Genomic DNA, 25773 nt, shown 5'->3' with positions numbered 1-25773 from the left:
ACAGGCTTATTATAGAAGCTAGAACCCACTATTGGTAGATTACTTGATTCTTCTTGGCAAACTGGTGAAAGAGTATTTGAATGAAGTATACTAGATTCAATTTCCTAAGTAATGCATTTCAAATTGAGTCATGCATTTTCAGCTATTTCATATTTGTAGGGCCAAAGCTGGACTGCTTTAAAACAAGGTTATGGTCAGAAAAGGTGACTATATAAATATGACATTCTTATTCGGCAGTCTGCTCCCTGTACCTACTCAGTCAGATCTGTTTATTTAAGAACTATAAAACAAGCTTTTGGTTTTTTAAAATTACGTTTAGCAGGATTGACTTTGCACTACTGCGTGGGGGAGAGCTGGATTTTCTGAAATTAATCAGCTTCTGGTGCCAGGGTCTCTACTGCTGATGTCAGAGCCAGAATGAACATGGCTTGATTTTCATGGCTAGATTTCCATATAATTTGGGTATATAATTTACATAAGTGAATGAGTCTAACTTGTGAGCACTGCTAAGATAATTGTACATGAATTAGGTGTCAAGTTGCATGGGTAACTGGAGGGACAGATGGGCTGGTGTAGGAGGAGAGTATGGGCAGGCCTACTGAAGTAAGTCCCTGTGCTAAGACCATGGGCTTGGGCTTGGGCTTGGAATGTCTTTTGGGATAGGTGCAGGGAATTTGAGCCCAGAGGAACAATGAAGTACCCTCATTCCTTGCTTGTGCTTCACTCTTCTACTTAAGTCCTAATATACTGCAGTAATTTAGAAGAATAGGGGGCAATATGATTCAGCCTTTTCTTTCATCATTAGTTAAAACTCCCTTTTGAAATAATCGTATGTAACTTTTTATTCCCTTAGGAGTCTCAACAGTCCACTTTTGGCACTGGAGAGCAGAGTGAGTATTTAAAGTACTTTCATATATTTTAAAAAATATTTATATAAAATGTTTTCATAATGATTAACGTCCCAAATGCCTCTTGGGCTTCTTGGCTTTTTTTAAATCTACATCTTCCAGACAGGTCACACAGGTTAAAACCCCAAGTTAGCATTTCCATATTTTCTTCAAGTCTTACTCTATAAAACAGATAATTGGCTTTCTTTTACAAGTCCTGTTATATGATCTGAAAGGTAATGATTAAACTGCATTGTGGTTGTTGGCTTCTAGAGGAAATACCTAGCTGTACCCAGTCATATTACTGTAATCCTCCGAAAGATGCTTTCTCTTTAGAGCTGATTGAAAATCATAGTGATAATTGTATGTGAAAACTTGAACCCCAGTTTCTGAAAGTCTGATGTCCAGCAGGCAAATTAATGTGTGTAGTAGAATAAAGCATAGGTTTGTTTTATAGCTGGGGACAGCAGCCAATCCACACTGTAGCTTCCCCTTGCTGTGGCACTCCATGCTCACCTTATTGGGCATAATTCAAAATGGAGAATATGGTAATATCAGGAACTCCAGGGTATGATTATGCATATGCTCACTCTCTGCTGCTACCAGAGTTCTTTTCAGAATTTGAACAAAAGCAACAAAGCTCTTGTTGAAATATGTCTTTCCTTTTCCACGAGAATGACTCAAATGGATTATTTACAGGTAGTGCATTTAGTGTGATTGAAACACAGCCCACACTTGTTCACTTCCATCAGGCTTTACCCTTCATACCCCAAATAATTAATCAGATTAAGTAGTAAAAGCAGAGAGAGGCTTATTCTTATATTGACAAGCCACTTACTCTAAACACACAATAAAGAGAGGAATTAAGGAAATAAATTCAAACACTTAATTAGAAAACCCATTGCTATGGTATATGGGCCTATCTATAAATGCTTCATATAGAAATGCACTGTAAAATGGAGAGAAGCCAGCCTGATCAGAGGCTAGGAGTGATTCTCAACTCCTAAATATTTCATTGAAAACCAAATTATGACCACTTCAATTTTGACTTCTGTTGTGGTGCCCTGGACAGAAGTTAGGAATTTAAAGTGACCTACCTTGATTGGTCAAAATGGTGGGATCCTTACTCAGCTACTGCAGAGCTGAGTAGGGATGATGCTGAAGCTAACGTTAACATGACGCTACCGGCTGAGTAACACCATGTCTCTGCATGCAGAAAGCAGTAAAATTTTTCTAGAACAGTGTTTTTAACTGAGAGAGAAGGAAAACAATTTGTTCTTTCACAGCATTCAAAATAAATGAAACTTTCTGCTGTCTTAAAAAAAAATAAATCACTTGAAATAAATACACAGCAAAGAAAAACCCATGTCTGGGCTGTGCCTGCTGACTTTGGCTTGTGGGGTTTGGGCTGCGGAGCTGTTTCATTGCTGTGTAGACTTCCAGGCTCAGGCCGAAGCCCAAGCTCTTGGACTCTGCAGGGTGGGAAACAGTGCTGGAGGCCCAAGTTGGTTGGAATGGGCCAGCTGCAGGTTTTTCTTTGTTGTGTAGACATACCCTCGCTGTTCTTGTTGGTGCAGTTGCCTGCTGTGCTAGCCTTTCACCTCTGGATCTTCTAGTTCAAATCTAGGTAAGCTGATATTAGTGAAAAGCAACAGACGGTCCTGTGGCACCTTTAAGACTAACAGAAGTATTGGGAGCATAAGCTTTCGTGGGTAAGAACCTCACTTGCATCTGAAGAAGTGAGGTTCTTACCCACGAAAGCTTATGCTCCCAAAACTTCTGTTAGTCTTAAAGGTGCCACAGGACCCTCGGTTGCTTTTTACAGATTCAGACTAACACAGCTACCCCTCTGATACTTGATATTAGTGAAATAATCCTGTTAGTCCCAGTCTAAATCATGTATAACTACACGAAGCAAATAGAACAATTCAGCATGATTGGCTCTGTTTAAGAGAACCATAAAGCAGGCATAGAAAGGGTGTATTGCATATCAGGGTTGAGGTGAATTGATGGAACTGTGTGGGAAGTTTGCATAACACCTGCTTGCATCGTATCTGGCTTAAACCAGTTGTGTTAGTCCCTCCAATCCTCAAGTGCTAAATTCACTCAACCATTCTTGCCTCCAAATTAATCTAGGATTTTTATTTCTTGTAACTTTGAAGTGTCTTATTTTGCTGTTCATTTTTAAGGAGTGTTCTTTTTTCTTTTTTCCCCCCAGAAAGATATAATCCCTCATCAAAAACGTCTAATGGCCATCAATCGAAATCGTAAGTTGCTCTTATGAAAAGATTAGAACATCCTCTCCAGTATTTCCCAAACTACTATTTCTGAAATGTTTTTGAAGGATTTTGGCCCATTAAGATGACTATAGCTATTTCTCCACACTTTAACGTGGATATAACAGTTCTTCGAGTGCTTGCTCATGTCCATTCCCTATTAGGTGTGTGTGCTCGCTACGTGCACCAGTGCTGCAATTTTTTTCCTTAGAATTATCCGTAGGGGACTGGCTCTGGTGCCCTCTGGAGTGTCGCCCACATGGCGTGGTATAAGGGGCACTGCTGGCTCTCCCCACCCTCAATTCCTCCTTGCTACCAGTGATGGTGCTGGAAAATCTGCTGCTTCGGCTAGCATTTTCGTTCTCTTTTTTTGCGAACTTTGAAAACCTGTAAAATAGTTTTGTATATAGTTAGTAGTTTCTTAGTTAAATCCTTAATAGTTGTCTTCAACTCGTCGTTAGTCCCGAATGGGACTCAGCCAGGGGAATGGACATGCCCACGTCCCCGGGCTTTAAGCCCTGGGATCACTGTAAACGGCCTATGCCCATCAGCGATCTGCTGTCTAAGGTGCTTAGGCGGGGGGCACATAAGTGACAGGTTCCATATCTGCAAGTCCTTTAAACCTAGGATGAAGAAGGAGCGCAAAACTCGTCTAAGGGCACTCCTAATGGAGTCGGCACTCACTCCGGCACCAGAGCAGCGGTCCGACTCCGCACCAAGCACCGTGGCCTCCATGTGCAGTGCTCCGTCGGCGCTGTCCACGGCTCCGGTCATGAAGTCGAAGAAGAATGTGAAGGGATGATCTCCTACAAAGAGAGGGCTGGAGCTGAGCCACGACCCATGCCGGGCAGCTCAACATCCCCTTCAGGAAGTCAGGCTCCGACTCAAGTCAAGCAGTGCAGCTCATCCCATACTTTGCCTGTGACTCCGGATAGCGGTGCAGGCCATGACCAGCTTCAGGTGCCATCAGTGCCCAAAGGCCTTCAAGCAGCTCAGGAAATACTGATGCTACTGGTGCTGCCCACTCCGGCACCAGCAGTACCCCAGTCTCTCTTGGAAAACCTGCTTTAGGACCTAGGGTATATGTCCCTGCCTCAGTAGCACTGTTCCCCATCGAAAGTGACGTCCTGCCATCGCTTGCCCGTGCGAAGCAGTCATGCCTCAGACTAGAGTGGAAGGCTCAGCAGATTTCTCCCCCCTCTGGTCCCCACACTGATCAAGGGATTTGAGGTGTTCCTTGCCGGTGGATTGGCACAGACCCTCTGGGGCACATGCCACTCAACAAGATCTCTGGGACTGGCCCCGACCATCTCCCAGGACCTGGTACCGATCACTGGACCGATCATGGAACAGAGACTGCCGATCACCTGGTCATCATCACCTGTCTCCTAGGAGGAGATCGCCCTTCTCAGGAGGTTCCTTCCGACAGCCGGCCCATAGTGGCTCCCAGTCCCGTTTGACGTCCCGGTACTGGTTGAGTAGCGAGGCATGGATCACTGCGTGTCTGACGCAGATACGTCAAACACAGTCGGTCTCCAAAACCCTGACCGAGACACCCGACTCGCTCGGACAGGTCAGCTTCGGGTCCCAGCAACCGACACTGGTTCGGACAAGAGCCACCACTCTGCCCGTTCCTGGTCACCCGGTACTACCGCTCTGCTTACAGCTCCGGCACGGAGCGATGTTCCCTGACTGCAGGACAAACCCTGGTACCTGTGGTGATGCCAGCATCGATGGCACCAAAACCAGTTCCATGGCCCCGAGCGCAGTGCTGGCGCCATAGTACCCGTGGAACCCTTGGGAGTTCACCCAACCATCCCAGACTGTCTGATTGGTGTTGGGAGCCTTGGAGAGGCCAGCAGCCTTGGTATCCCCTCCCCCTCTGGTTCTCGAGGCTTCGAGGAGTAAGACCCCACAGGTTCAGGAGTACCCAGGAGAGCAAGCTGCTAGACCACCGATGGGTGTGGAGGTTCCCGCAGCACTGGCATTGTCCTCCTCATTGCCAGACAAGGCTATCACAGGGCCCAGTCACCCAGTTCCTCAAGATGACACCAAAGCGCACCAGGAACTTTTGAAGAGGGTTGCTTCCAACCTGGGGCTTCAGGCAGAGGAATTGGAGGAGTTATCCTTTTGATGTCCTCTGTTCCTCGGCTCCTTCCAGGGTGGCCCTACCCCTTCATGAAGGGGTTTCCAAAATCACTAATGCCTTGTAACAGACCCTCTCTTCCTTGGCCCCCATCTCTAAGATGGCCGAACGCAAGTACTTTGAGCCAAAGAAGAAGCATGAGTACTTGTACTCCCACCCTGCCCCCAACTCCCTCGTGATAGAGGCGGTTAACCACAAAGAGAGGCGAGGACAACCCAGGGCTACCCCCAAAAATAAAGATTCGAGGAGGCTGGATCACTTTGGACTTAAGATTTATCCATTCTACAGCCTTCCGCTGAGAGTGGCCAACCAAGCCCTCCCTGGCCGGTATGATTTCAATATGTGTCCAGCCATGGCCATGTTCGAAGGGTTGCTCCCCGAGGCTTCCAAGAAGGAGGTCTAAGCGATTCTCAATGAGGGCATGACGGTGGCCAGGGCAGCCGTCCAGGTGGCATTGGACTCCGCTGCTGCCTGCACCATGGCTTCCGCTGTCTCCATGCGGCGAGCTTCCTGGCTGCTCCTCTCTGGGTTGTCCTCTGAGGCTCAGCCGTCCATGCGGGACTTGCCCTTTAGCTGAGCCTTATTTGCGGAGCAAACGAACAGCAAGTTGCATGGCCTCAAGGACTCCCGCACCACCTTGAAAACCCTGGATCTGTACAGCCCAGCCCCGGTGCGTAATGGTTCAAACTGCAGCAGCCTCAGGGCCAGGAGAGCCAGCCTTGGCAGAACCAGCCCCACAAACGAGCCACGGGCAACAAGCAATATGCAAGCTACCCACCTCCACCTTCTGCCCAGTCGGGCTCAACCCATGCCAAGCAAGGGGCCAAATGATGGGTGCGCCCAAGGGCGACCTACCAGATTATTCCCTGGATCCATCTGTCCCAGTATACACCAACCACCTTTCCCTTTTCCTCCTTGCTTGGACCAGTGAGTCCTCAGCACAGTGGAACAGGGTTATACTCTCCGGTTCCTTTCTTCTCCCACCCACCTTTCCCACCTGCCTTGACCATCCCTCTTCAGGGACCCCTCTCACAAGAGTCTCCTCGCGCAGGAGGTAAAGGGGTTGCTGCAGCTGGATGTGGTGGAAGAAGTTCCTCTTGAGTACAGGAACAAGGGGTTCTATTCCTGGTACTTTTTAATCCCAAAGGTCAAGGGCAGTCTATGGCCCATCCTGGACCTGTGAGACCTCAGTAAGTACCTAAAGAAGCTAAAGTTCCACACGGTCTCCCTGGCTTCTGTTATCTCCTCCATGGATCCGGGAGACTGGTATGTCACCCTCGACTTGAAGGATTCATACTTCCACATAGTGATCTTTCAAGGACACAGACGCTTCCTCTGGTTTACGGTGGGACCCCACCACTACCAGTTTGCGGTCCTCCTGTTAAACCTGGCAATAGCACCGAGAGTGTTTACCAAGTGCAGGTCCGTGGTAGCAGCTTACCTCGGGCACTGGGGTATCCAGGTCTACCCATACCTTGATGACTGGCTTGTCAAGGGCAGTTCCAGGTCTCAAGTCCAAAGGGATGTTGTGGTGCTTCAAGCCACATGCCGCTCTCTGGGCCTTCTGATAAATGACAAAAAGTCGACGTTTGTGCCGGTGCATAGGATAGAGTTCATTGGAGCGATCCTCGACTTGACCTGCGCCAGGGCATTCCTGCCACGGGACAGGTTCCATGCACTGACGAACCTCATTGTGGAAGTCTCCACGTTCCCTCTGACTATAGCCAGGGCCTGTCTGTGCCTGCTGGGCCACATGGCAGTGTGCAGTTACGTGGTCCGCCATGCCTGGCCCTGCAACAATGGCTGGGTATGGTCTATTTCCAGTCTCGGGACCCCCTGGAAAAGATCATTACTAGTTCCCAGGCGATACTTCCCTCGCTGTGATGGTTGACCGACCGCAGGACAGTCCTGGAAGGGGTTCCATTCGACAACCCCCCCTCACTCCATCGAGCTGGTGTTGGACGCTTTGGACCTCGGCTGGAGTGCACATCTCGGCGACCTCCAGATACAGGAAGTGGTCCCTGGAGGAGGCAAAGTTGCACAGAAATGTCAGAGTTCCAAGCAGTCTGTTTGGCGTACGGAGTCTTCCTGCCCACCTGTCGGGCAAAGTGGTCCAAGTCCTGATGGACAACTCAGCCTCAATGTTCTACATCAACAGGCAAGGGGGAGTGCGCTCGTTGGCTCTTTGTCAAGAGGCACTCCATCTATGGGACTTCTGCATCAGCCACGAGATCCACCTGGAAGCTTGACACCTTCCCGGCATCAAGAATATGTTGGTGGACCACCTCAGCAGGGATTTCTCTCACTACGAGTGGTTGCTCCATCCAGAGGTAGCCTGCATGACCTTCCAAAGGTGGGGAACTCCCCAAGTCGACCTGTTCGCTACCAGACAGAACAGAAAATGTCACCGTTTTGTTCTTTGCAAGGTCTGAGCAAAGGCTCCCTCTCCGATGCCTTTCTCCTGTCATGGTCAGGGAGCCTGTTGTACGCGTTCCCTATATTTCACTCATCAGCAGGGTCCTGGCAAAGATCAAGAGACAAAACGCAGGTTGTTGTGATCGCCCCGGGGTGGTCTTGCCAGCATTGGTTCGGCACGCTTATGAGCCTGACAGCAGGCCCTCCATGGCCCCTGGCCAATCAACCAGACTTGCTGTCACAGGATCACGGTCGGCTCCTATACCCCAACCTCAAGTCCATCCACCTCTCGGTGTGGATGTTGTGTGGCTGAACCCAGAGGACCGGACCAGTTCCGAAGGAGTCCAACAGGTCCTCCTGGAAAGTAGCAAGCCCTCAACTAGACTGACTTACCTGCCAAGTGGATGAGGTTTTCCTGTTGGGAATCCGAATGGGGCATCTCTCCTTCACGTTCCTCCATACAGGCTGTCCTGGACTACCTGCTCCATTTGAGGAACCAGGGCCTGGCACACTCTTCCATTAGAGTGCATCTTGCGGCCATCTCTGCTTTTCGCTCGCCAATCCAAGGACAGTGTTTTCTCATGACATGATGATCAGATTCTTGAGAGGGCTCGAGAGACTCTTCCTGCAGGTATGGGCTCCTGTCCCGCAGTCGGATCTTAACTTAATCCTTTCTAGGCTCACCGGCCTGCCCTTTGATCCGCTGAATTCCTGCTCCTTTTCCCACCTGTCTTTGAAGGTCGTGTTCCTGGTGGCAGTGACGTCGGCGAGACGGATCTCTGAAATTTAAAGCCTTGACTGTTTATGGAGTTTCTGAGGTCTTCTACAAAGACCAGGTTCAGCTGTGGCCCAACTCAGCCTTCCTGCCAAAGGTGGTATCAACCTTCCATATGAACCAGGACATCTTCCTCCCGGTGTTCTGTCCCAAACCGCACAGGACCAGTGAAGAGAGGCGTCTTCACGCGTTGGAAGTCCGAAGGGCCTTGGCTTTTTACTTAGGCCTGGTCCCCACTTAGTCCGGACTTCGGACTAAGGTACGCAAATTCAGCTACGTTAATAACGTAGCTGAATTCGAAGTACCTTAGTCCGAACTTACCGCGGTCCAGACGCGGCCGGAAGTCTCCCCCCGTCGACGCCGCGTACTCCTCTCGGCGAGCTGGAGTACCGGCGCCGACTGTGAGCACTTCCGGGATCGATTTATCGCGTCTTAACCAGACGCGATAAATCGATCCCAGAACATCGATGGCGTGCCGCCGGACCAGCCGGTAAGTGAAGACTAGGCCTTAGAATGTGTCATGCCTGTCCGTAAATCAACTCTTCGTTGCTACAGCAGACAGGATGAAAGGTCTTCCAGTGTCCTTGCAAAGGATTTCCAATTGGATCACCTCATGCATAAGGACCTGTTATGACCTGGCGGAGGTTCCACTGCCGATTGTCAGAGCCTACTCAATGAGAGCTCAGGAGTCTTCGGCGGCCTTCCTGGCACATATCCCTATCCAGGACATCTGTAGAGCTGCAACTTGGTCCTCTGTTCACACTCATTATGCCATCACTCAGAAGGCCAGGAACGACGCTGGGTTCAACACAGCTGTGTTGCAGTCTACATGTCCGTGAGCTCCTACCCACGTCCAGGGGTACTGCTTTGGAGTCACCTAATATGGAATGGACATGAGCAAGCACTCGAAGAAAAGACAGTTACCTTTTCCATAACTGGTGTTCTTCAAGATGTGTTGCTCATGTCCATTCCACAACCCGCCTTCCTTCCCCACTGTTGGAGTTTCTGGCAAGAAGGAACTGAGGGTGGGGGGAGCCGATGGAGCCCCTTATACCGTGCTATGTGGGCACCACTCCAGAGGGCGCCAGAGCCGGTCCCCTACAGATACCACTAAGGGAAAATCATCCAGCACCAGTGCATGTGGCGAGCGCACACACCTAATATGGAATGGACATGAGCAACACATCTCAAAGAACACCAGTTACCTTTTCTGTAACTGTCTTTTCTTATGTAGAAGCTTAATTCTTGTTGATTATCAGAAAATGGCTACCCAAGCCCACTTGAAAAGGACACTTTCCAAGATAGTCTCAAATTTTATGTCACCAACTGCTGGTTCACAAGGGCACATGTATGCACATTGCTTTTCCTGCTCTCTTTTTTTGTTGTTGGAACGTTAGCAGGATATTTAAAGAAGATTTCTATTCTTGGGATTTCTTTGTTTCAGTACTTTGACAAGAATGAGGAGGGCAGGTAGGGTAGAGGGACATTTTTAAAATAAATGTTCATGGTTGCAGAGAAATCCAGTTACCTGGGTTGTGAAGTTATGATCTACTTTCAGCTGCTAACACAGGGGTCTCAAACACGTGGCCTGTGGAGTTATTTGCTGCAGTTACCAAGCTTCCCTCACCTGCCACGCCCTCCCCCCCAGGGTGCCGCGTCCCTGCTGTTCTGCCTATCTCTAGGTGCTTCCTGCTGCCAAACAGCTATTTGGCAGCGCTTGGCGCTTTCCAGGAGGGAGGGGGAGGACCGGGGAGCCGTGCGCACCGGGGAGGAGGCGGGGTAGGGGATGGTGATTTGGGGAAGGGGTTGGAATAGGGGCAGGAAGGGGGCGGTGACTTTGGGGAAGAAGTTGGAATGGAGGTGGGGAGAGGTTGGGCAGGGGCGGTGCCTCATGGAAGGGGTTGGAATGGGGGTGGGGCCAGTGGCTGTGGTAGGGGTGTGTATCAGTGATGCGGCCCCTAGGCCAATGTACTAGTTCTCATGTGGCCTTCGTGGTCGTTTGAGTTTGAGATCCCTGTGCTAACAGTTACAAAAATGGTTTGGGGGGCTCTGATATTCTGTAATCAGAGGATACAGTATGGAATATGCTTAAGGAAGCTTAAATTTGGGGCCCTGTCTTCTGCTTGAATACCAAACATTTATCATACAGGTGTTGATACAAATGTGGCAAACTATATTAAAGTACCTGTAGACCAAACATTACACTTCATCTGTCTGCTACACAACCATAAAAAAAACCCCACAGTGTAACTAGAAGCTTCTTGATTAGTGTTGTTGGGTTTTTTTTTTTCCCTCATAAATTTTGGTGACTTTATTCTTTATAATGAGCAAGTTGGGAGAAAATTTGACACCTGGTGCTCAAAGGTTAATTGTTCCTAGAAAATGCAAATATGTACACCAAAGTAAGTTTTTAGTGGCTGTCTGTATATTACTCCCCGGGGGCATTCTGCATCAAAGAATTAAAAATTCTGTGCACAATATTTTTTAAAATTCTGCACATTGTATTTGTTAAAATAATACTACATAATCACTCCAGTTTCAATTATTTTGTTAACTTATTTCAAAATACCTGTCAGCAAGTATGCCTGTAACAACACAGACACACACACAAATTCCCCCAGAAGTAGAGAGTTAAAGAAATCCCTATGACCACCCAGTTCCTGTTTCTCTACCCTCTTCCTCCCCTCCCCGAACTCAGCCACAGGGGGGCCTTCCCAGCCAATACCTCCGAACCCCTTGTTCCCCTATAGCCCAGTTGCAGGGCACCCCTTGCTCAGATACCTACAACCTCTGCTCCCCAGAGCCCAGCTGTGGGATCCCACCCTCTCCAGAGCCTAGGGATCCAGAGGGAGAAACAGCCTGATGCTTGGTCCCAGGTTTCTTTCCTGTGCACTGCCGTCTCCTTCCCTCAGAGCTAGCTGGCAACTGCAGCTGCCAGGAACCCTCTAGCCCTCTCTCTCTCTCTCTCTCTTCCCCCCCACCCCCTGCAGTGTCTTCGGTGTGTGGGCTGGGCTCTGCCGGGTCCAGCAGACCCTAGTGGCAACTAGCAGCACTGCAGCCCATTTCTGTGGGGGAAAGGAAATTCTGTATGCACAATGTTAATTTCTGCAAAATTCTGCATTGCTCAGGGGCGCAGAATTCTCCCATGAGTAGTATATGTAATTAAAATGCATTTATGTCCAGAAAAGTTAGTTTAAAAAAAAATTATGGGGTTCTATTACTGAGACAACCATGTCAAATTTGTCCAGTTTACAAATATGCATTTATCTACCAGTCCTGCAAAGCTGAGATCTTAGAGTGGACCTGGGTTTGTTCTTGCTTATGCATCATCTCCAAGAAATAACTTTCTGCAAAACAAGTTTTGCCCTCAATTATACAAATTCAGTTGCAAAGTCTTCAATTAGCAGTCCTTTTACTGTGTAAGTAGAAATAGAATCCATTTCTTTCTCCCATGTTTGTCCAGGCTTCACAGTGCTAACAGGAGTAAAAAATCAGTAACCCTCCTCTACCCCTCTGAAAAACCTGTTCTCTCTGTGACTAGATATGACTTTGAACACAGCCTCTTTACGCAGTCACTTTATAAAAAGATGCTTACCCACACTAAGTAATAGAAGGATTACACCCTTCATTTTTCCTTTGCTCAGGGCCAGCACAACTGGGGGGGGACGGCATTTCCTGCGGCCTATGTGGGGGATGGTATTTCAGGGCGGGACCTTCCGCCACCTAGGGCGGCAGAAAAGCTAGCGGCGCTCCGGCCTTTGCTCTTTTGTCATAGCAGTATTTCAACAATGCTATACTTATGGTTGGGGCTGGTATTTTTGGTGGGTGCAAATCACTTATGGGGGAATTGGAGCAATTTCTGCAACTGGGGGAATCCGAGGAGATCTGTGGACAACTGCTGGAAGCCCCCATTAGATTCAGATGTGGGTGAGAGCTTGAGAGTTTATTGCAATGAATTTATACTGTTTTAAATAAAATGATAGGGCAAGATTGCACTTTGTGTAGTCAGTAAACTTGTTTTTTTGGGGATACAAACATTCAATGACCCTTTTTTGGGGGGAAAAGATATATTGGGGATTAGACCCAAGATGTTAGAATGTTAGGAATTTCATTAAAACAGCCATACTGCGAAAGTACCTGCGTGGGGAAACTTATTTTTTAACTTTCTCATTTTCCTCCTCCAGATGTGAATCAAACCAAACAGAGTAAGATACTGTTTTTTATATACACTAAAGCCTTTAATCGTGAAAATAAAACAAAAGATAACAAAAACCTTAATGAATGTATGTCTTTCCAGTATTCAGACATTATGCTAGGATTGTGAAATAGATAGAGATATGTATATTGAAACATAGCTTTTGTGACAGCAGTGAAATAAAATATGACAGAATTCTAAGTGTCACTCTCTGGCCTCCTTAATTTTGTTTAAACAATACTCTTAATCATTTGCATGCAAGAAGACAATTCTATAAGTGGTCGCTTGTCCTTTCACACTAAAGTGACGCACAATATTTTTGTATAAGGGATTCTTATACTTAAGCATTCAATATTTTAGTATTGTTTTGTGTACTCCCACACGCAATGAACGCTGTAAACAAAGGAAAATTCCTAGTAACATTTTAGATCAGTTTATAGCCTAACACCACTTTGGAATTAATTTCTAGAGTATATGAAAAATTTATTCCTCTTTCTTTCTTTGTTTCACTCAGTATGTTGAAAGATGACTTAAAACTCAGCAGCAGTGAAGACAGTGATGGTGAACAGGTATATACCATAAGTATTAAAGTTTTAGAAAAGTTCAGCAGACACAACTGAAGTGTTCAATACTAAGTTTCTATTTTAAAAACATGCAGTGCTTGGCTGGTTGCAAATTGAACATTTGTCAGTAAGCATTAATTTAAAAGCAAGATTTTTCAAAGTAACTTTGTAACAGTGCAGTATAACTACTTTTTGGAATATATAATCACTATTTGTGGGAGTCCTTGCTTCCAGTTTTGCCTTTAGACTTCCAAATCTCACTGTCGCAATTTCATATTGCCTTTTCCTCAACATAAAATGGAACAGAATGTACTCAAGAAGTATAAACTTAGTGACAAGGAGACTTTTTCAGGTTTGATTCCTCTCTCCTCCCTCCCCCCTCACATGTGGTGGCCTGCCATTTAAGGACAACACATCTTCAAAATAATATGTGGCATAAATTTTTCCACACACCATTAATTCAGGATTGGCATTGGTGGTTGTGTCTAATGTATGTGAACACTCCCACCAAATTTCCTTTTTCTGTTACTACTTCTACAGTAGATTGTCACTCTAGTTGGGAAAATTGATGCTCCCTTAGTTGATACTAACTCTCTGTAATACAAATTGTCCTATCTTTGGCACTGATCTTAGATAATTCTAAAAATAGCCCTTTCAGGAACCTAGATGATGATGATTGTCTGCACTGCAATTTAGTATCCCAGGTTCATTTTCTGTTTAAGTTTCCAATCCCAGTCTTTCTTGATTGATTCATTCATTCAGGATAATGCTGATGAGACATTGAGCATGGGAATAGGACCTTCCGTTGCTGAACATCAGCCCCTTGGGCAATTGAGGAATAACACTGATAGATGAATGACACAGGGTGATGAGTAGAGAGGAATTGGAACTCTCAAAACCATAGTAGGATGTGTAGGAGGACTCTTTGACTTTGTCATTTGTTTGCTGTGTGAACTTGGCTAAATTTAATCTGTTTCCCTCTCTGAGGATAATATGCAATTTTGTAAACTATTCCAATGTATTCAGATGAGAGATGCTATATATGCTAAGTATGTTTGTTGGTGGTGATGAGGAAGGAGTATTAGAGCTCTATTTTTGTTTTCATCGCCATGCAGTACACAATACATAATATAATTTATGGAGGTTTCTTCCTCACCCTGGTTTTATTTATTTTTTTTAATTTACAGGATTCTGATAAGATAGTGCCAAGGAGTACACCTGGAAGGTAGGCATTCATAGCTGATTTTTAGCAGTTCACGGCAAATGAAGTAACACTTGAGCAGATGAGTTTTCCTAATTTGATCTCACTGCTTTAAAAATCCATGTCTGACACTGTAGACTTGTGGCTTGTGCTAACCCAAGAAGTGATTAGAACTTGATCATTGGTCAAACAGCTTTTCTCCTCCAACAAGTAGATACTTAACAGCTTGAAAAATAAAGCAGTAGTTGTTTTTATGTAATTATCATTTCCCAGTCTATTTGCTGTACTCAATTATGTAGAATTTTCTGTTAGATAATTAAGTTTATGTGAAACTTGTGTCTTACATAGTCTTGATTATTTTACTTTTTTGTCTTTCCCCAGCAATTCTGAACCTTCACAGCATAATAGTGAAGGAGCAGATAATTCCAGGGATGACTCAAGCAGCCATAGTGGATCTGAAAGTAGTTCTGGATCTGACTCTGAAAGTGAAAGTAGTTCCAGTGACAGTGAGGCTAATGAGCCATCCCAGAGTGCATCTCCAGAGGTAAGCTTTGATATCTGGTTTGAGTTATAATCTATCTACAATAATCCCTGAGTACTATGATCTTTGCATCAATCTTGACAGTTAAGAACTGAGTGATAGTTTGAGAAGATGCTAAATAAAGCGTAAAATTGACAAACATTTTGGAATGATTTTCAGCAGCAGTTTATCAGATATGCTAAATGAACTGTTTAAAAAAACTCATTTAGCACTTGACTTTGACATGTACTTCATGCTACTTGGCTCTGAAAGCTTGGGAGACAGACATGTTCATACAGTAATACTACAACAATGAATAAAATAGCTTAAAGCATGGTATGCACGAACTTCCATTTAGTCATTGATGTAACTGTGATATGGCACAATGTTTTGGGTCACACCATGATGCTGTGCTTGGGCCAACAGCATCCGCTGTGGCTCCTCTCATCCTCTGCCAGCAATCATTTGTCACTGCTCTGTGTAATCAGCCTCTCCACAGTGAAGGTATAAGAGCTGTGGCTTTTACACTGTATTCCAACACATTATACTTGGTTCATTAGCACCATCAGCTTTCTGCATAGCTGTTACCTTGGTGTACAGCACAATATTGCAGCCCTTGGAGGAAAACGGGGGAAGAAAATATATAGTGTTTAATACTCCTCCCTCTTTTTTTAGCCTGAGCCACCACCAACAAACAAATGGCAACTTGACAACTGGTTGAACAAAGTGAATCCGCATAAAGTGTCACCAGCGTCTTCTGTGGACAGTAATATCCCATCTTCACAAGGCTACAAAAAAGATGGCCGAGATCAGAGTTCTGGGAATGGGTATATGGATCAAAGTGGGTCTAAAGAATCCATTTCCTCCACTCCTGGGCGAGATTCCAAAACCACCCAAAAAGGATCGGAAAGCAGTCGTGGCAGGCAGAAGTCACCTGCACAGAGTGATAGCACAACACAGAGGAGGACTGTTGGTAAAAAGCAGCCCAAGAAGGCAGACAAGACCGCTATTGAAGAGCCCAGAGGAGGGCTTAAAATAGAAAGCGAAACCCCTGTAGACATTGCAACAAATATGCCCTCAAACAGGCATAAGGCAGCCACAAAGGGCTCTAGAAAACCCAACATAAAGAAGGAGCCCAAATCTTCCCCTCGGCCTACAGCAGAGAAAAAGAAATATAAGGCTTCAAGCAAACCTTCCCAGAAATCTAGGGAATTCATAGAAACAGATACCTCATCCTCTGATTCTGATGAAAACGAGAGCCTGCCTCCTTCATCACAAACCCCCAAATACTCTGAGAGCAATAGGACTCCTGTTAAGTCTTCCATGGAGGAGGATGACAGCTTTTTTCGGCAAAGAATGTTCTCTCCTATGGAAGAGAAGGAACTTCTTTCACCACTCAGTGATCCAGATGAACGGTATCCACTTATTGTGAAGATCGATCTGAGCCTCTTATCAAGAATACCAGGGAAGCCTTACAAGGACACAGACCCACCCAAAGTGGAAAAGAAAAACGTGCCAGAGAAGCATGCAAGAGAGTCCCAAAAACCAGCCTCAGACAAAAATTCCACCAAGGGCAAAAGGAAACATAAGGTAAGTGATCAATTGAAAACGTATCTAGTCTGAATCTCTTGATGGCTTCCTACTGAGGTGAGATGGATAGCCCAGTGGCAAAGAAAGAGAGTGCTCAGTCTTGGGGACTCCTCTGGCCAATTAAGAAGTGGTACTGTTTTTTTTTTTTTTTTAAGGGAATCTGTCTAGGCTTCAGGGTTCCTTGGACTTCTGGGGCAGGTGGCGGAGAATTAGCGTTGTGTGAGAGCTTGGTAGGCATTGTAACTCCCATTGTCATGATGAAATTTGTGCTGGGAAATTGACTGTTGATGTGGGATCATTGGGTACTGAGTTGGGTAAATAGCCTTTTCTTAGTGACACCAGCACTGGCACTAATGTTTCAATCAGCAGATTGCCAAAATCTCTATTATGCTGGCCTTTGCCTGGTAATGTTTTTGATTATTAGGAAAATGCAGGGATGCTTGGTAGAAGAGTGGACTGAATGATCTATTGGGTTTTCATCCATGTGTGACTCCTGCAGTTCTGTGAAATCACCCATGAGAAGCCCTGATTTGGAGCCATAAGGGTATGTCTACACTGCAGTTAAACACCAGTGGCTGGCCTGTGTCTGCTGATTCAGGCTCGCAGGGCTCAGGCTATGGGGCTGTTTAACTATGGTGTAGACGTTCAAGCTCAGGCTGGAGCTTTGGCTCTGTTACCCTCCCTCCTCACGGAGTCCCAGAGGGCGTCTTTGCCTCCTCCTCCCCCCCACACTTTTAGGGCATTTCCGCCACTCCTGGCCACAGCTGTAACATCCTTGCTTCTATTTTTAGCATGCTAGTTCGAGTTGAGCTAGCATGAGTCTTTCTGCCCAGGCTGGGAAGCTTACTCCCATCTACAGTGTAGACATATTCTTAACTGCTGCTGGCCTAGGCCCTGCTTAAGGAATGTGCCTGCTCCAACCTCTCTTCCAGTTCTGTGTGTCAGCCTCAGGACAAGCCGATCACTTACACCTCTTTTCTGCTAGGGGTATCTTTTAACAAGTCAGGGCCTCTTGATGTTTAGCATATACCTACAGTAGCCCCATTGTTCTCTTAACTGCTCTGAAGGTGTGTACCTGGCAGTTTTCTGTCTTATCTTTGGTCTGACTCAGCTCTTTGAATTCAAGTGGGCAGCAATAGAAAATTGAATAAGGAAACAGTCAAACATAATGTAAGAATAATGCAGGTATCTCCCAACTCGCCACAATATCAAAGGGGCACTGGTGGTATAAATGCTGCTGCAAGCTCCCTTCCAAACAGTTGCCTTCAACTGTGCCAGCTTCCCTGCTGAGCAACCAAGAACTGATCTCCAGTCACTCTTGGAGTGAGAAGCAGTATGGTCTGGTGAACTTGACATGAGACTGAAAACAAATGGATTCCTCCATTCTTATTCCAGCTCAGATTACCTCTTTGCCCTACATCAAGTAATGAAAGTAAGGCGGTAAGGTTTCTTATCTGAAAAATGGGGATAATACCTACCTTACAAGGAGGATGTTGTTTGGTGTTTGTATAGCACTACTATACAAGTTCTAGCACTCACTTGAATGCACTCAGTCTCTAGTAGCTTCAAACCTAATGCCCCCCCCGCCCCTTATTTGGCCAGTTGTTCCTTGCAAAACAATATAACAAAAATGGTGGCTGTTATGGACAGAAACCAGCATAAAAGAGCTGTTCTCCTACATCAGGAACAGAAGGCTTTGGGGGGGACCAATTAAACTTGGGCTGTATCCCAAAGAATCATTTCACTAATCATCTTCAAAGTCCTGAGACCTATGCCTATTGGTGCAGTCATGGTGGACATGAGTATGTTTTTGAGGCAAGTGGGAGAGGCAAACTATTTTTCAGGCCTACCCCAAAATACTGAGGCAGGCTGTGAGAGAAATTCTGCAACAATCACTTTAGAAATCCAACAGCTGACAAATGTCAGTTGCTTACATGTTTTGATCTTTGGGTGCTGGGTTGTAACAGTCCCGTAGCCAAAGAGCATTCTATTACTGCATTGCATTACAGAAAGATTTATTAATTGGACTCTAATCTCGAGCTGAGTTGCTCATTAGAATTATTATTTTACACTTGTTTTTCTGTTGCTACTGCTTATGATAGATTTGAAGATTAATGGAAGTGTGTAGGCATTCACTTTCAAAACCTTTTGATTTTTACAGTCCACTATTTTATAAAGCATCAACTCTTATCAAAAGTAATATTGACAAATGTTGAATGAAGCATTTTTTTAAATGTGCTTTTCTTAATCCCCTATGGTCTGGCAAAATCAAAATTAATTTCCTACTCTTATTGGGAGACCTTCATATATCAGCATAATGAGGTGTAGATTGTTTTAACGAAAATCTGGCTAGAATAAATTAGGTTATCACATTTTAAGTAGTTCAGTAATTTCAGCAGCCACATTTCACTCCTGGTTCTACTGGTAGATCATTTTGACATTCACTACTGCCTTCTGTTTGGGATAAGTAATTCCATTGTGGTCAACTATCTTAAAACATGGGCTAGATCCACCCAGGGAATGATTTTCAGATCTGCTGTAGTGCTTCTGTTCCATATGTTGTAAAAGGTTTACTAAATTGTCTAGACAAATGTAAAACATTGAGGGACAGTTAACCTGTAAATATCAAACTTTGTCCTGATAGCTCTCTTGTGCTTGCTTTCTTCAGAATGATGATGAAAACAGAGCCAGTGAAGGCAAGAAAACTAAACTGGAAGAAAAGTCTTCATCAGGCCACAAGGCCTCCAGCAATAGAGAGTAAGTGCAGTGGGAAAATTGGCTGTTTTTTAAGTCTATAAGGTTTAGCATACATTAAGGGGAAGATTGGCACCCAACACCCTATATGCACTTACAAATCTCCCCCTAAATATCTGCTTGCCACCACTCACATAGGGAAAAAATCAGTTGCAGCTCACTGTTCATGGGGCAAGATTTCATGTGCACCCACTCTTCAGACTCTGCCCTTTTACCTTGACTTTGGGGTTTTCACAGTAACTAATCAGAATGCAGGTACTTCCCAGAACCAGGCATACTGGAACACGGTTCACTCCTAACAAAGAACAGTTGGTTTATTTAACAACTTTACTTCATTATTACAAAATAGTTTGTTCAAGGTCATTTACCTTTGATAACGGGGTTGGAATAGGCTGGGTTTATTTCCTGCTGGAACTAATTTTCCCTAATTTTTACCTTAATACAGGGCAGTGTTTAAAAATAGATGAGCTGCATAACACTAACATATGTAAGACTTAGTCAATCTGCACTTCACCTAATCACATTAATCCACTCCTTGCGAAATGGGTGATTAATTCTCCATTCAGCAGATGTGGAAACTGCAGATTTAATTCCCCCCCCAAGTTATGCAGCAAGCCAGTGATTAGTCAGGATTAGAACTCGGGTCTCTTGACTTCTACTCGCATCCTTCAACTACTGGATCATTTTAAAAAATACACCACATTTTTTTTAAAAATTGGCCACATTTATATTTGTGATTATCATAGATTAGAACTAACCTACAACTGGCAAAATATAAGCCTTCCAATCTTATCCATACATACAATTCATTTTGCAGTGAGTTAGGGTGCAAATTAGCAGGGTTCCTAGTGTACTTTTAATGAGTGCCAAGTTTGTTCATTTTTGTGGATTTTCTTTTTCTTAAAAATATGTGCTACTTCAGATTACACAATAAAAATATATCTGTGCACTGGACCACATATTCCACTGTAATGAATAATCTGAAGAAACCTGTTTGGCCACTCTGAATTACCAAGTGTAACAGAGAGACAGGTAGGTCAGGTAATATCTTAGATTGGACCATTACAAGATATTAACTCACCCACCTTGTGTCTCTGATATACTGGGACCAACAAGTACAATAATACTGCATACCACAGGGTAACACTCAGTTCAGTTGTGAATATTAAGATTTTTTCAGAGCCTCTGTAAAACTGATTTGCAGATTCCTCTGCTGGGGCTGTTAAGTTTATTCTTTCTTTGATATTTGTCTTCTGTCAGCAAAGAACCAAATGTTCTTTAGATTAATAGTATGAAAAGTGTTTAATTTTTCTTTGAGCAATTTATTACTGTGCAAATAGCTGTCCAAATGTCTTATCTTCAACTGGAAGATGGGTTAGCAAGCATGAGGCTTGCCATTGATTGCCAACAGTAGTCCTTGAACAGTCAAGGTGGGGAGGTGATACATATGTACTGGATGACTGAATTAAGGGTAGCTTTCCCTTTTGCTTGGGCAAATAGAATACATGCCTATACCCTCTCTTAGTCTAAACATTCAGAACAAAGTCTCCACCTTAACAGTGCTATAGACAGGTTGGCATAAACATTGGCATTACATTTTCAGGTTGTAAATGTTTGGTTTTTGTTTTATTAAACAAAAGTGGTTTTCTGGCTAGAATCTGCTACCTTTTCAAATCAGAACAAGATCAAATGGTAAAAACAAGGCCAATCTGGTTCGCCCAAAAGCCAGTTATTAAAAATGAGGTGAAAAATAAATATCCCCATATACAGTCATAGGTCAAAATAATTCTTGTCACTGTATCTAGAAATAAGCTGTACTTATTCATTTCATGCAGGTCTTCAAAGCAAAGTGCAGGTAAAGAGAAGGATCTGCTCCCTTCTCCTGTGGCCCCTGTCCTTCAGAAAGATCCCAAACAAGATCATGGGTCCCGGAAGAGAACAGTCAGTCAATCTTCTTCCTTAAAATCAAGCAGCAACAGTAATAAGGAGAGTAGCAGCAGCAAAAGTAACTCATCTTCCAAACAAAAAAAGACAGAAGGGAAGGCTTCTAGCAATGCCAGGGAAGTCAAGGTAAGAAGTTTATTTTGTAAATGCTTTCCTCTAATATTCACCGTTTCTCTGTGTGCAGTCTGGCATGTCAATGTGTAATCCAAGCAATAATTTGTCAGGCTTTGACTTTAAGCTTAAATGTAATTTAGTTTTTAAAGGTGTTTACTCCCTGTGGTAGTGCACAAGTAATTGGGTCATAAGGAAACCTGTAAATGGAAAACAACTCAGTAGCTGTTCATTAGAATTGTAGTATCCTGGGGGTAGGTTGGTACTAATGTTAAATTTACAAATGTGATTAGTGTTCGAACAATCGAGGTTGCTTATTAATCATTTAATTTGATTCCAGTGACATTTTTCAGAGTTTTTTATATAAAAGTAAAATAGGAGAACAATATGACACTATTTTATATGCAATTGAATAATTGAGCCATTTGTGATTTTAGCAGCTTGTATTTCTATCCTGACTATAAAGGAAAAGATGGTTCAATCCTCCTCTTCCCCCTTCCCCTCACTTCGGGTGTGTTTCAGGATAGGACCCTTCCCAAGGCTAAAGAGCTAGTCTGCTGACTTGCCCTGGCTGCCAGACCAGGTGGATGTAATTAGCTGCTATCAGGAGAATAAAGAGGTTTTATGTTTGAGTCGGGGGAGAAAATGGGGTGGGACAGGAGATTTTGAAAATTAAAATCTCTAGAAACTAATAGCTTGGGAGGAAGTTCAGACTAAATGTGTTCTTGTGGCATTACACTGGCGTGTAGATATTAGAGGGAATTAGGGATTCTGCCTGCTCACACCTATATAAATGGATACTATTGGGTGGTGCAGAACATCTGAGGATGTCTGATAAAACATGGTATTAAACCTAGCTGTATGATAAGCTGTTCTCAGTGACTGCTGTACTATCAGATGGCAAGAACGTAATATTTCAAAGGCAAAATGTGACTCTAATTCACAAGGTCTGGATTGCATTGTAGTGTGTTGGTGCCAGCTTGTCTTGAGGCCTCTGTAGCAAACAGAACCTCAAAGCCTAATGAGGCATTAGGGATGTTATTGGTATGTTGCAGTACTTGGTAAATCTTTTATTGCTAACCTCAGTAGTGTCTGGAGAAAAGGTTTGAAGCAAAGTCAGAGGAACTAATCATGACAGCCAAGTGTGCCGATTGAAATAACAAATAGACAGGAACTGAGAAAAATGTGATGTGGTGGTCAAGAATAGCAAACAAGGAAAATATCTAAACTAGGATTGCAGACATCCACCTCAGATGCTGACTTCATCAGACTTTGTAAGGCAGGCAGGGTTGGTCTAGTCAGTGCATGCGTAGGATACTTCCAAGGAGCCTGTAGGTCCCTCAGGGGATTGTATTGTAGATTCACCGGCACCTTTTTTTTTTTTTTTCCTTCTGCGTTAGCGCTGAACCAAGTCTGGCCATTTATTTTTTTTATTTGGGTAATTAGTATCTCCTTATAGTTTAAATTGGTTTTAATTCTTGTCTTAAATTAGTATAGTCTTGTCATGTGTCACTGAACATTTGGTACAGCTGGCTGTATTTCTGTTCTGAAGTGGCTGCATTTTGGTGGTGGGTGAATGGAGATTATATATTGCTGGTTTTTTTTGAAGCAGTCAAGTTTCTTTCACCAACAAGAAGTTGGTCAAATAAAAGATATTACCCTGCCCACCTTGTGTCTCACTTACTATGTTATGTTGAGCTGAAGTTGTATGATTTTGGGGGGTAGGAGCCATGTCTCTTTGTGAAGGCTCCTTGCACATTTTGGATGCTTGAAAAATAGAATGATCACTCCATTTCTGAAATATTAAAGCAAAAATCATGCTACAGAGTTGATACTTCTAAAAGGAATAGAAAAGCAAAAAATACATGCAGCACCTCTTCTAGGAGGACAGTAAAATACATGAATGTTAGCCATAACTAACATTGAGGAGAATTCAGTTGTGCCTGGAAACCTTTTATCAGATTCATTCTAGCGTAGATCCATTTGGCCCATCAGAGAGTGGGGCTTGTGAGGGAACTGGTTATGGTTCCTTGATCCTCGGTCTGGCTCCACCCCCAGCATATGTTGGAGCACCAATGAGGAGAGAAGCCTTTGAAAGCCATGATGTGTAAGTAGTAAATGTGAATGGCAATTAACCTGCTGCAAAACTGACCTAATTTGCATTTAACAAGTGTGAGACTACCAGGAGGAACTTAAGCAATGAACAATCATCTCTTTTTAAAACAGATTTCTAACTGCTTTTATAATTACTAATTGTGGCAATTTATTTCTTCTCAGGAAAAGGTTCTAAACAGTTCATCAAACTGCCCTCCTGCATCTACCCCAGCTACAGACAGCTCAAAGTCCCGAAGAGCAAAGCTTGTTTTTGATGACAGGTGAGAGCAGTGAGAGGTGCCAGGCACGTTACATTTCCTCTTCCCTAAACAGGTCACTAATTTCGGTGTGTAACTTGTAAAATGTATAGTAGCTTCCTATGTATAGGGGATGTTCTTTGCCATGCTTGTACAGTATTATTCTGTGGAGATCTGCATGCTGTTTGTGTAATTGTATGCCTGCCTGACACATGTATCACTAATTTGGCCGACGTCTCAGCCACTACCAGGAGCCATGGCCTTCTTTGTACATTCGTACTCGGCCTGAAACAAGCAAGCAGTGGATTCTGACAGTATGTGATTGTCCTATGTCCGTTTTTAAGAATACTAGTCTCCTTTCTGCAGACTCGCTTGACACCTCACCAGACCAGTCTGCCTGTCCTCTTTGGGCTGAGTTGGCTCTCCCCTTCTTGGGATCATGGAATCATTTGGTCCTATGTAATCAAAGTTGAAAAATTTTGGAGAATGTGAATCAGTAAAAATTTTTTTTTCCCAAATTCACATCAAGATTATCCATTCATGAAATATTTCATGCAAATACTTGGGTGTTCTCTACAGGGGCTCAGTTCTAGTTTTATCAACTACTTCCAGGGTGATCTAAAATTACTGCTTTTTGGATTAAGTACTTCTAGGGGCCAACATAAAGGACCATATGCAAACAACCTGATTATGGGAGTGGTTTGCTTTTCTTCTACGTATTCCCAGACAAAATCAAGTTATGATGGAGTTAACGTTCGGAGCATATATCTGTAGTTAGAGGGAAGTTGTAGTTATCCACAAGCCAAATATGTTAAAGCCAGGAAATTCAGAGTTCAGAATAAACTTAAAAGAAATCCAAATATATTAAGGTACGGAAATGCATAATTAGGGCACCCGGGTGGCTTTGACTATGCCATGCAGTAACCATATAATTCTAATTAAACATTTTAGTATTTGGTTTTAGATTACAGTAAACTGATTTTTAAAGATTAGTTTTTTCCTTTTATAGTGTCAACTAGTGCCTCTCTAAGAAAGGAGGGTATGATTCACTTTTAAATGAACTGTTATAAAATGCTGACTTTAAATGAAATCAGGTGTGCCCAGTACTTCATATTGTGGTGAAATAGGGGAATGTTTAACTCAACTATTTGTATGTTTGGAAAATCTTGTTCAGATTTTAGACAGTGACCTTGTAAATACAGCATTTAATACAGTAAAATAGAAAATTAAAGATCTCTTGTAATTACTCTTGGAGCAGAGTTAGGCAAACTACGGCCCGTGGAACTGTTCTGCCCGGCCCCTGAGCTCCTGGCCTGGGAGGCTAGCTTCAGCCCCTCCCCCGTTGCCTGCCCTCCTTCCCCTGCAGTCTCAGCTCACTGCGCCGTGGGCGCAATGCTCTGGGCAGCGGGGCTGCAGAGCCCGGCCTGATCCGGTGCTCTGTGCTGCGCTGTGCGTGGCTGGCTCCAGCCAGGTGGTGCAGCTGCTTGTCCTGGTGCAGCCGCGCCGCCAGCCACCGGCGCTCCAGGAAGTGTGGTAAGGGGACGGGGAGGAGGGTTGGATAGAGGGCAGGGGAGTTTTGGGGGTGTGGATGGGGTGGAGGAGGTCAGAGGGCGGGGAACATGGGTATTGAATGGGGGCGGGGATTCCGGGGGTGGGCAGGGAGAAGGGGTGGTTGGATGGGGCAGGGGTCCGGGGGGGGCGGAGGGGTAGTCAGGAAGGAGAGGAGTGGTTGGATGGGGCAGTCAGGGGATAGAGAGAAGGGGGTGTGGATGGGGCAGGGGTCCCGGGGTGGGAGGGGCAGAGTCAGGAAGGAGGGAGAGTTGGATGGGGCGGTGGGGGGCAGTTAGGGGCAGGGGTTCCAGGGGCGGTCAGGGAGAAGGGGTGGCTGGATGGGGCAGGGGTCCCGGAGGGGGGCAGTCAGGAAGGGGGGGGGGTTGGATGGGGCGGCGGGGGGCCTGGGGGCGGTCAGGGGACAGAGGGCAGGGGGGGTAGATGGGGCTGGGGTCCCGGGGGGGCTGTCAAGGGGTGAGAAGCCGGGAGGGTTG

At 44.7% G+C, this 25773-nt stretch overlaps 1 protein-coding gene across 6 annotated transcripts in view; it reads left to right on the top strand.

The window, feature by feature from the left end:
• Window positions 1-25773, top strand: part of AFF4 (AF4/FMR2 family member 4) — a 77751-nt gene that overhangs the window by 40211 nt on the left and 11767 nt on the right. For 4 of the 6 annotated variants that reach the window (XM_034778020.1, XM_034778015.1, XM_034778014.1 and 1 more), the window contains 10 exons: window positions 854-890; window positions 3106-3154; window positions 12684-12704; window positions 13209-13263; window positions 14445-14482; window positions 14840-15002; window positions 15654-16568; window positions 19237-19325; window positions 21158-21392; window positions 23655-23752. In XM_034778020.1, coding sequence (XP_034633911.1) covers window positions 854-890; window positions 3106-3154; window positions 12684-12704; window positions 13209-13263; window positions 14445-14482; window positions 14840-15002; window positions 15654-16568; window positions 19237-19325; window positions 21158-21392; window positions 23655-23752 — 1700 coding nt within the window. The remainder of the gene's footprint in view (window positions 1-853; window positions 891-3105; window positions 3155-12683; window positions 12705-13208; window positions 13264-14444; window positions 14483-14839; window positions 15003-15653; window positions 16569-19236; window positions 19326-21157; window positions 21393-23654; window positions 23753-25773) is intronic. The other 2 variants (XM_034778019.1, XM_034778017.1) reach the window with 1 other exon arrangement.

Source organism: Trachemys scripta, chromosome 8, assembly GCF_013100865.1.
Source record: "Trachemys scripta elegans isolate TJP31775 chromosome 8, CAS_Tse_1.0, whole genome shotgun sequence".
Classification (NCBI taxonomy): domain Eukaryota; kingdom Metazoa; phylum Chordata; order Testudines; family Emydidae; genus Trachemys; species Trachemys scripta.
The sequence above is the reverse complement of the archived record's forward strand: the minus strand, read 5'-3'. Positions and strand labels throughout refer to the sequence as shown.